This window comes from Alligator sinensis, unplaced genomic scaffold (assembly GCF_000455745.1).
Source record: "Alligator sinensis unplaced genomic scaffold, ASM45574v1 scaffold647_2, whole genome shotgun sequence".
Taxonomy (NCBI): Eukaryota; Metazoa; Chordata; order Crocodylia; family Alligatoridae; genus Alligator; species Alligator sinensis.
The window spans coordinates 2,694,080-2,705,324 of NW_005841832.1; the positions used below are offsets into that span (position 1 = coordinate 2,694,080).

The following is an 11,245-nucleotide window of genomic DNA, read 5'->3' on the forward strand; positions in this document are numbered from 1 at the left end:
CCCCTCACGCCCCACTCCTTCTTGCTGCCTCCCTACCTCCTCCCTAGCACCACTGCCCAGAAACCCATCCATCACACACTATGCAACACAACCCGTGACATCCCATCTGGTCCTGGGGGGCTCCATGCGGGAGTAGTCCTCAGGGGGGTCTCTGTAAGGCGGGGGGGGGGGCGAGTCCCAGCCTTGTTCCACCCCTTCGTGCCCCTGCTGTTGCTCTGTATCATCTCCCATAGCCCAGCCTCACCTTTCTATGCCCCAACCCCTCTCCCTGAGGTGCCGGGAGCTTTTTTATGCAACAATTCCTATGCAATCTACAGTTATTCTTGCTAGACTGGCAGCCATGGCCTGCTCAGCCCCCTCCCAACACAGTGGGGCCTGGAGGAGGGTCAGACCTGGAGGGGAAGGGATAACCAGCACTGGGCCCCAACCCCAGATACCCCCCTGCAGCACTACCCCACTTGTCAGCAGGGTGGGATAGCGGGCAGATACAGGGTCATATCGACCAGTCACTGCATTCAAGGGTCCCAGAAACTGGTTGGGGGGCGGTATTTAACTGAGGGGTAGGAGGCTGGCTGTAAAGGCAACCACTCCCTCCATATGCATGTCTTGGGGGAGGGGGGGGTTTCTGACAGCAGGTGTCTCTTCCCCCTACCCCCCAACCCCCTCCTGGATCCCCACATTAGACTTGCCTCTGGACTGTCTTTCCCCTGCCCCTGGCCCTATAGGGGGAAGGTGGTGTGTGTGTGTGTTGGGGGGGGGCGGTTCCTTTGTTTTTTTGCACTTTAACTTGACCCTTTGTGGGGGGGTGTTGGAAATCAGGCTGTGAGATGTGTTATGGGGTGGGGGCTGTTTTGTGGAGCTAGGCAGTGACAAGGTGGCAGTAACGCCTGGGATGAGGGGGCAGCAATGGAGTTGGATGGGGGTGCTGAACCCGCATCTCCCAAGGCACCCCCCCTTGTTTGGGTCCAGTTTCCCCCAGCCCCCAACAAGCCCAGTGCAAAGAGGCCAAGGTTGCAATGTCTTCCACCAGCGTGTGCCGGGGGGTGGGGGGGCATCTTAGACTCAGGAAGGGGGGGACAGGGTGAGGTGGGGGGGCAAGACACCCAATTGTCCCCCAAGCGGGGCAGGTGCAACAGGCAGCTTGTGTCTGGAATGGTGCCAAAGTGGGGTGGGGGGGTCCCCCCTATGGGGGCAGGAAATGGGGGTCCCCATGAGGGATGGATAGCAGGTGTCCCATGTTGGGAGGAAAAGAAAGGGGCATGATGATGCTGGGGAGTCCTCTATGGAGGATCCCCCTAGGGATGATGTGGGGGGTCCCCCTATGGGGGATTCCCCCAGGGATGATGCAGGGGGGTCCCCCATGGGGATCCCCCTGGGGTGGGGGTTGGGTGGGGGTGGGGGGAGGGCACAGAGCTATTTTTTCACACAGTGACGGCAATGTTTTATTTTCCAGCCCCCCCTCCCCCCCATCCTTGGCTTTACCCCCGTTGTCACGGCAACGCACCAGCTGTAATGGAGGTGGGGGACTTGCCATGGGGGGCAGGGGAAGGGCTCAGATTCCCCACCAAAACAATTTAGCCAGGCTGCAGCCCATTGGGGCAGGGTGAGAGGCAGGATTGTAGCTGGGGTGGTGGGGTGTGGAGAGAGAAATTGGCCTTTTTAAGGGGGGGGACACGATCCTGCCCTCCTCCCCGCAAACCCCACCTGGACACCTGGGTTCCAGCCTGCCCCTCCCCACTCCCACCTGTGGCAGGTCCTTCCTCCAGCTCCCACTATGTGCCAAATGTCTTTGGGGGTGTCATGGCGGGCAGGGGTGGCAGGGTGAGGGGCTGGGTAATGTTATGTTTATGTGTCCCCCTCTTCTGCACCCCGCTGCTGTTTTCCTCCTCTTACCCCCCCATAGCCCCTCCCCCATGTCCTCTGTCACCTGCTACCCCCTTCCCCACCATACATCCCCTGGGGGGCGCTCCTGGCAGAGGGGGGGTGTGGGGCATTGGAGGTGCCCTGAGCGAGGCCTGCCTGGGCAGTGCCAAGGGTAGGGGCAGGTATGCCACACGGGCCCAGTGGGGACACGCACACATAGGCCATGCCTGCACGCACCATGCCTGTGGGACATGTGGGCATGGGCACTTGCACACACACACACATCAGGCATGGACACATACACATGCGCACACACACATAGAGGCATGGACACGAGGGAGTAACACAGGCATGCACATACGCATATAGACACACACACAGAGATAATACAGGGGTGTGGACACAGGTAACACAGCCAAATGCACACACACAAGTGCCCACAGGGAACATACACAGGCATACACACATGTGCACCCACCCAGACATACACACACACACACAGCCCTTGGCTCCCAGCCCCAGGCACTCCTCCCCGCAAGTTCTAGGCACCCCCTAGCCCCACTCCCTGCCACTGCTCCCCCACAGCTCTGCCATCTCACACTGAAAGCAATAATCCCCCCAGGACCAGAGCATATGGTTGGGGGGAGGGAGCAGACCTGGGGGCAGCCTCCATGGGCCAGCAGCAAGCAGGGAAGGGGAGCCCCCCTACAAGACACCCCCTCTCCCCCAGGCCTCTGGCCACCCATCTGTCCATCCGCTACCCCATCTGTCTGTCTGTCCAGCCACCCATCACCCCATCTCTGTCTGTCTGTCCACCCCACTCCCCACACTGTTGACGGACAGCACCGGCCCCAGTTCTGTGCTCAGGGCTGGGCCCACAAGGCGGGGGTCACTTCTATCGCTGTCCTTTCCTTCCCCCCTTCCCCATTTCCCCCCTTCCCCACCCCCCGCATCCTGCCCTGGGGTCCCCGCCTGCGTGGGGGCGGGGGGCCACGGGCTGCATGGCTGGCCACGCCGGGAGTTACAGCATGAAATAAACAGAGCCTTTTCATGGAAACCTTTCACCCCGGCCTCTGCACTCTCCTTGGGGCTGAGGGAAATGGGAGTGAGGGGCTGTGGGTCAAGAGTAAGTGGCACCAGCAGGGCTGGGGTGCAGAGGGCTGTGGGTCAGAAGTGAAGGGCACCCCCACCATAGGCTCACCACCCCTGTTCTGCTCACGTTCCCCTCCACCTGCCCAGCGTCTTTGCGCTCCCTTCTTTAGCAAACTCATTTCAGGCCTTTAATTAGGTTCCTGCCTTGGTGCTGCTGCATCTGTGGCACAGGAGGCTGTGGGCACCTGGCCCACTCCTGGCATAGGACTGGAACCGGAGATGGGCCCTGCCAGCCAAGACCACCCCCGCACAGGCAGTAGGCAGAGGAGACCCAGCCAAGTGGCACCCCTGCAGGCTGGGCTAGAGCAACAGCCTCCAGGAGTTGTGGGGGGAAGGGGGGCTGTTGTGTCCTGTACCCAGCTCAGCTGCAGGCCCCAGCCACCTCCTGCCCCCATGAGCCGCCTTCTCTCAGCACCATTCACCCACCCCCCTGTAATGAGGGGTGGATCCTGATCACAACTAGGGTGGCAGAGAATCCAGGAGTCAGGGCCTGCTCCATCCCACCAGACCCCTCCTACCCTCTAAAGCTGGGAGAGAACCCAGAGGTCCTGGAAAGAGCCAGTGGCTGGGTGGAAGGTGTTGCCAGCTGGGAGCTGTATTTCAGTGCTGCCTGCCCCACTTCCATGTGTTGGCTGCTAATTAGTTCCCTGGCCCTGAACTGGGGGGTGGAGGGAGATGTGCTGGCAGCACCAAGTCCCTGGGGGGTCCTGCCCTCGTTTCTTGCCCCCATTCCCTCCTCACAAGGAAGGGATTGAAGCCCCCCCCACAATACCCCAACTTTGGGAGCAAAGAAACACAGCTAAAGACGGGGATCTCTACCATGCCTCCACTCTGCCCCAGAACCAGGGGTACTGACAGGGCTGATGTGGAGGGGCAGGGGGCTATGGGTTGAGAATGAAGGGTAGCGACAGTACTGGGGAGCACAGCAGGCTGTGGGTTGGGAATGGAGGGCACTGGCAGGGCTGGGGAGGGCAGGGGGCTGCAGATCAGGAGCGAGGGGCAGCAGCTGAGCTGTGCACTGGATGTGGGAGCCTCTGAAACTACAGCCCCCACTCCATCCATCCGATAGTCTGCCCCTGCCAGGGGTGGGGGGAAAGCAGGTGGCCCCATGGTACCCACTGTGTCCCAGAGAAGTCGGCCAGGTCCCAGGGGCTAGAGCTGGTTGTGTAAAGGTGTGCATGTGTTGGGGGGGCAGGGTGAGAGGGAGGTGTTGGCAGACAGAAATAGCCCAGGCTGCAAGGGGGAGGTTGTCCTGGATTCTCCAGCCTAGGGTGTCAGGGGGTGCCGGTGTCAGTGCTGGTGCCAGTGCCTTTGCCTGGGCAGACAGAAGGGGAAGATGGGTGCGGACCCTAGTATCTAGCTATGCCCAGCACCCTGGCCCAGGGCAGAGGTAAGAGGAAGGGGAGTCCCCTCCTGGCACAGGGACATGGCCTCTGCCCCAGGTGCTCCCCCACAGTCCAACCTTTTACCCCAGCACTGACAGAGATAGGGGCTGGCCTTACATAGGAATACTGTGTGTTGTGGGGGAATCTGCACCCCTGAGCCAGCCAGCCCTCTTCCCCACAATGGAGGAGGGATGCTGGAAGGGACAGAAAGGGGTTCTGTCCTTGCTGAATTCTAACCCCCTCCCTTCCCCTCCCCGGGCTGGGAAAGAACCCAAGTGTCTGGGCTCCCTAACACCCTAGCTCTAACCCACAAGCCCCTACTACCCTCCTAACGCTGGGATGAAAACCGAGCATCCGGCCCCTGCCCTACCCGCAGCCAGCAAAAACCAATCGGAAGTACAAACCAAAACCAACAACACTTTGTATTTAATGCATGTTACAAAGAAAGCAAATGGGGGAAGGGGCTTTCCCCCCCAGGTCACATCCTGCCCCACTCTTGGGCAAGACCTGAGTCTCACCTACCCCTAAAGCAGGGGGGTGGAGGGGAGGGTTAAAGGGGCCAGGCCCAGTGACCCCCTCAGGCTGTCAGTGTTGGGAGCAGCCAGGCCCTCCCAGCTGCAAAAGGGGGTGCATGGCCAGAGCACCTCCTGCCCTCCCCCACTGGGTACGGGGAGTAGTTTGGACCCCAGCTCCATCAAGCCCTTCACATCATACCAAGCTTACAGATGGGGCGGGCATAGTCCTGGGGGGAAGTCAGACAGATGCTGCTCCTAGAGGCAGCTGCAATGGCCCAGATCCTGCCCCCCCTACTGGGGAAACACCCCTGTCAGCACACACAGGGCCAACAGTTGCCAAGGGGCTGGGTGAGGGCACTGGTGGGGGGGCAGTGTGTACTGAACCCAAGCATCCAGATTCCCAATGCCCTGGTTTCATCCCCTCCCACCCCACCGAGTGGGGAGAGAACCCAGGCATCCTGGCTCCCATGGCTGGGGAGGTACGGGCTAAGGGGCATCTTTGGTCTGCCTCCCAGGCAGAGGAGGGGACACAGCCTGCCCTGGGGCACTGTGTGTGTGTGTGGGGGGCGGGGGAAGAAGGGTGAACAGCACAGGTAGGTCACTAGTTCCTCCCCATGCAGGAAGATGTTGAAGTAAGGCCTCTGGGCCACAGGGCATGCTGGGAGACATGCCCTCAGCCCAGCCTCAAGTCATCCTGGGAATGAGGACAAGGCTTCCAGTGCATTCTGGGAATCATGCCCAAGCCCCAAGGCACACTGGGAGCTGCAGCCAGGCCCCAGGGCACGCTGGGAGCTGCCCCCTGTCCCTAAGATGCCCCCTATTCTTCTTTGAGACCTTCCCCCCCCCCATCCTTCCCCCCTACTCCCCACAATTAAAGTGCATGTGTGAGCGACGGGCAGCCCCTCCTGGGTGGAGGCTCAGGGCGAGGGGCTCTGGCAGGGGCTGGGATCCTCGGTGGGCAGGATCTCAATGCTGCTGTCAGGCTGGCTGGGCGGGATGCTGTCAGCCAGCTCCAACTCCGGGGCCTGGCCAGGCGACAGCGGCTGGGGAGAGCTGGCAGGATCTGAGCTGGCACTGTGGGAAGGCGAGGCACCTGCACCCAGGCCCAGCAGCTCCTGCACAGGCCGCAGCAACTCCTGCAGGGATAGCGGGGTCAGCGCCTGCTGGGGGGTGATGATAGGGGAGGGGGCAAGGGGTCCAGTAGGGGGATGCCCAGGCTGGGAGCAAGGGCATGGGCTGAGCTAGGCCTCAGAGTTGGTCGTTAGGGGACTACAGATGACTAGCGTAAGAACCAGCTGGAATGGTCAGGGCCAGGCTGGGAAGGGGTATGGCGTCTAGGGGGGCATAGGGCCTGGGTGGGAGGGACACAGGCTCATCCTGGGGACAAGGGGCTAATGGGGCCTGGCCTGGGGGCTGGAGCCAGGCTTGAGCTGGGAGAACTGGGGTGCAGGGGGGGCAGGCTGGGGTCTCACCGGGGTGGCTGCCAACTGCCTGTAGAGTGCCTCGGCCCGGCACAGGATGTCATTCACGTTCATCTTCATAGTCAGCTCGTTGATGTGCTGTGAGGACAGGCAGCTCAGCAGGGAGCAGGGACCCTCCTGTACACTGAACTGCACTGGGGAGAAAGGGGGAGGCAGGGTCCCCTCCTTGGAGCTGCCCCCAGGCATGTTGTGGGGCCTGAGGATGGGACTGTGGGGGCATCACCAGAGCTGGAGCCTAGGGGCAACATGGGGCATAGCAAAGTTGAGGCTGAGCTCTATGGTGGGGTTCAGGGGCTGTGGAGTCCCAGAAGTGGGACCCAGCTGATCTAGGGGAGCTGGGGGGGAAGAAGAGGGGCCAGGACCTTCACCTTGAGGATCTCATTGAAGCCAAAGCCTGAGTTCATGAGGGCCTCGCGTTCTGAGTCCAGGATCCCGCAGGCCACCAACAGGTGGAAGCAGGGGCAGGGCAGCCCCGTCCACAGCACCTTGGAGGGCGGAGAAAGAGACTGGATCACAGAAAACCCCCAGAGCAGCCCACAGTCCCTATCCCAAAACCCACACCCTCTCTCCACCGACCCACGCAGACAGGGCTCACACCCTGCTGATTGCCCCCCTCCGAAGTCCACCTCACTGCCCATCCCTAGACAGTGCCCCCCACTCAGGGGATCTCATGCTCCCCACTTGCCTCCCAGAGCTGTAGCACATCAGTGAAGGCAAACTCCCGTTTGAACCAAATGAGGAGCCAGCGGAAGCAAAAGCAGAGGGTGCCAGACTCCTTGGAGTCTATGGAGAGCAGGGAGACAGGGATCAACAACTGGGTGCCCTCCCACCCTCCCAGGGCACCTGATCTAATCCTGGGGACCGCCCCCACCCTGCAGGTGGTGAGGGCTGGTCTGTACCCAGGAAGTCGCAAAGCAGGGGATCCAGCAGGCGCAGGAGCTGGGTGAGCTGGGCCAGCTGCCGCTTCATGCTCTCCTGGCTCTCCTCGAAGTTCTGGTGCTGTGGGGAGAGGGTGGTAAGTGGGGAGGGAGCCAGAGACACCCCCACCCACACCAGACACAGAGCTGCTCCCTGCTCCAGATACCCCCACCCAGAAGGGCCCATCTCCCATCCCACTGGCCAGAGCTGCTCCACCCCACCCCACCCCACCCCAGAGCCATGCATCCTGCCCCACTATATACTCATCCCTGAACTGAGCCCTAACCCACAGCAGAACTGCCCCTTCCCACCCTACCTGGTCCCTCAACTGCCCCCTCAATCCCTGGCCTCACAACACCCAAGAAATGGCCCAAGGCCCATATCCACCCCCTCCATGTCCAGGCTCTGCTCCTCCAGCAGCCCCCAATCCCCTGCCTTCATTTCTAGATGCCTGTGAGGGCCATAGAGTAAGACACCCCCAACCAAACAGCAGCCACAACCTGTCCCCCACCCCAGCATGTCCGCAAGCCCCTCACCACAAGATCCATGAAGCCGGAGAAGCACCAGAAAGCATCAACCTCATTCTGTGTTACATACAGCACTGGCGACAGCAGGTCGCTCATGCCCTGCACGTACCCTGGGGGGGCAGCAGGGGTCAGAGACATGGGCACCCACCCTGTCAGCCTCCTCCCCCCGACCCTGGGCACCCATGATCCTCACCAGGCACCCCTGTTCCCTGCCTAAGCACCCTGACTGATGCTGAGACACTCATCCTCACTGCAGGATGCACCCCCCCCTACATGCAACAGGGGTACCCATTTCCCCAGAACAAAGCTGACTATGTGGGGCAGTGCCAGCTCCCCTCACCCAGTGCTAATCCTAGAGTGGCAGTACATTTATTCCTCTGCCCCTACTCAGACCCCACAAGGCCCACAGAGAAGAGCAGCCTCCGCTCCCATATCCGCCCCCAGCGAAGACCCCCTCAACAGCTCCCATGACACCCTCTTGAACAACCTAGTGACTCCTACACCCTTCACCTGACTCAACCCTGTTCTCACCCCTTTTATCCATGGGGTAGGCAAATGTGGGGCCAACTTTTTTGGCAGGCAGGCCATGAATTGGCTCTGCACCCTCCTCAGGTGCCACTCTGATCCCCTTACCCTGCCCGCTCTGCTTGCTGCTCCCTACCTAACCAGCTGCTCTGCTTTCCACTCCCTATCCAATCGGCTGCTCTGCTTTCTGCTCCCTGCCCTGCACTCCCTGCTCAATCTACCACTACATTCTGGTCCATGCCTTGTTGCCTGCTCCCTGCCCTATCTGCCACTGTGATCCCTGCCCCCATCCTGATGTGCCCATGCCTCAGGTTGGCCATCCCTGAAGTAAGCTATGAGTGTGCCCTGACCCATGCTCCCCTGCCCCTGGCACCCCCCAACTCCACCTCCCTCACTCTACCTCCCTACTGCATTGAAGCTGCAATGCAGTAGGTCATAAGTATCCCTGCCCAGGGGCAAAGCTGTCCACAGGTCAGCCCACAAGTGTGCCCCTCCTCCCCCCAGCCCTGGCCCCTCACCCAAATCAAAGTTGTACATGCAGTACGTCATGAGGACATCATTTAGCAGCACCAGCCCTGGGTTCTCACTGCCTTCGTAGAATTTGTTGTTGCGGTCAGTTCGGCTCACGTCCCGCTCTGGGGATGAGGGGGTGGGCAGTTATCAGCTGGGAACACACTGTGGGGGTGGGGCACTGGTGGGGCAGGGATGGGAGCCATGGGACTCAGTTTCTCCATGAGGCAGATGTAGGGGGGTTGCAATGGGGGAGGGGGTCCCCTGGAGACTAGCCTGGGATGGAGGGGAAATGTAGAAACCAAGGGCTGAGACTAAGAGCACAAGCAGGGACCCCAGAGGGCACAATATCCCATCCCCTGCCCCCACCCCAGCCACAAACCCACACACCTCCTGATGCATCGTTACCAATGGGTGAAGGGCTTGAAGAAGGGCTCAGTCTGGGAGCTACACCCAGGACCTGCCCATAGACAGGGCACTCTGGGAGGGCTGTGGCAGAGGGTGTAGCAGGCTGCAGGGCAGTAAGGGCTATATGGAGGGGAGTGATTATGGCCTGGGCACCCTTCACTAGGGGGCTGGGACAGGGGTGAGGACACTGGTAGGAGAAATAAGAAAGGAGTCCAAAGTCCACACATAATGCATGGGGTAAGAAGAGCAGAAGCTTTTCTCACCACCCCACAACCAACACATAAGAGATGAGTGTGACCCCTCCCACGCAAGCATGGGGGTGGTGGGGCTGGGGGCAGCCACAGGCCAGTTGGGGGGGCTCCTGGAGTGGGGGGCACTCATGAGTCCCCAGCCATGCCAGAGTCCCTCACTCCTGACGTGCAGCCCCCTGCCCCTCCCCTACACCAAGCCCTGGCAGTGGGGCAGGGGAATCACCCTGGGCAGGGTGGCTGGGCCTACCAACCGATGAGGCTGCGATAGCCACGCAGCAGGGAGTTGCGCTGCTCCTGCTCCTCGCTCACCGACTTCCACTGCAGCTTCATGCGGAAATATTCATCCCTGGGGGAAGCAAGGGACAAAGCCTGACTTACAGTTCTTACCAGCAGCCCCCTCACTCCCAACCCACAGCTCCCTGTCCCACCACAGCCCTGCCAGTGCTCCCTTCACTCCTCACTTGCAGCCCCTGTCCTGCCAACTCTGCCAGTGGCCCTCACTCCCAACCCACAGCCCACTGCCCTGACAAGCCCTACTGGTGTCCTTCACTCCTGACCCACAGCCCCACAACCTGCCCTGGCCATGACCCTCATCCCTGCACACACTCACGTTTTCCGGCGGACATGAGCTCGGTTCTCCTCGCTCGTGTTATCCCAGCTGTAGTAACCCAGCAAGTACTTCCATACGTCCTTGCGCAGCCCTGTGCTGAGGCCCTGCAGATGGGGAGGAGACAGGGGTGAATGCCACCACAGCTCCCAGAAGGGGACACTGACCCCCACTGCAGCCCCAGACCCCAGAGGGACTTATAAGGCCCCAGCCTCAGTCACACTCCCACTTAGAACCCTGCCCACCCCAAATATGCCCACCTTCATAGCCATACCACTCCTAGGGCTCCACCCAGCCAGCCAAGCCCCTCCCACTGACTGAGGCCCCACCCCATCACACACACCCTAGGATCCCTATTAAACCCCACCTTTGGCTACGCACCTCTCCAGCCTGTGCCCCACTCACCCCAGCAAAGATGCGCCTGCGAAGCCTGTCAACATTGGTGACGCGCCCCTCAGGGTCTAGGTGCTGCTCCCATTCCAGCTCCGTCACTGGGGGCTCCCGCTGCACCACTGGTCGCTCCCCCAGTTGCACCTGCTGTGGGCACGGCTGGAGGTCACAAGTGGCATGGGAAGATCCAGTCCCTTCTGCCAGTCACACACCCCCAGGTCTGAGGGAGCTGGTTGGCTGGCACCATCCCTAGCCATGCCCCCACTGGAGAGCCAACTGGCTGGCACTATCCCCATCAGCCATACTCCCACTTGCTACCAAGTCTGCCCATTGGCTGCATGGCCCCCACCAGCCATGCTCTTGAGAGCTAAGAGCTGATTGGCTGGCATCCCCTATCAGCCACGCCCCTCCCACCTGCCAAGGGAGCTAATAAGCTGCACTGCCCTCTACCAGGCATGCTCTCTCCTGCTGAGAGAACTGACTGGCTGACACCAACCTCATGAGCCAAACCCCACCTGCTGAAAGAGCTGGTTGCCTGCACTTCCCCTGTCAGTCATTTGCTCCCCTGCTGATTAGCTGGCACCCTCCATCAGTCTCTCCCCACCTACCAAGTGAGCCCATTGGCTGGCACTGCCCTTACCAGTCTCACCCCCATCTGCCAAGGAAGCCCATTGGCTGGCACTGCCCCTCTCCACCAGGAATTTTTCCGCTTG

General features: G+C 61.0%; 1 protein-coding gene across 7 annotated transcripts in view; it reads right to left on the reverse strand.

The window, feature by feature from the left end:
* Nucleotides 1–4,806: 4,806 nt before the first annotated feature.
* The window catches only part of TBC1D17 (TBC1 domain family member 17), a 9,281-nt gene continuing 2,842 nt past the window's right edge, over nt 4,807–11,245 (reverse strand). The window contains exons 8-18 of one of the 7 annotated variants that reach the window (XM_025196014.1): nt 11,173–11,237; nt 10,548–10,679; nt 10,146–10,249; nt 9,787–9,881; nt 8,885–9,001; nt 7,851–7,951; nt 7,296–7,395; nt 7,082–7,179; nt 6,765–6,881; nt 6,388–6,474; nt 4,807–6,051 (exon numbers count right to left, since the gene is read on the reverse strand). In XM_025196014.1, the coding sequence (XP_025051799.1) occupies nt 5,833–6,051; nt 6,388–6,474; nt 6,765–6,881; nt 7,082–7,179; nt 7,296–7,395; nt 7,851–7,951; nt 8,885–9,001; nt 9,787–9,881; nt 10,146–10,249; nt 10,548–10,679; nt 11,173–11,237 (1,235 nt within the window). In that variant the 3' untranslated portion in view covers nt 4,807–5,832. Of the gene's footprint in view, nt 6,052–6,387; nt 6,475–6,764; nt 6,882–7,081; nt 7,180–7,295; nt 7,396–7,850; nt 7,952–8,884; nt 9,002–9,786; nt 9,882–10,145; nt 10,250–10,523; nt 10,680–11,172; nt 11,238–11,245 lie in introns of all 7 variants that reach the window. The other 6 variants (XM_025196011.1, XM_006014895.3, XM_025196019.1 and 3 more) reach the window with 6 other exon arrangements.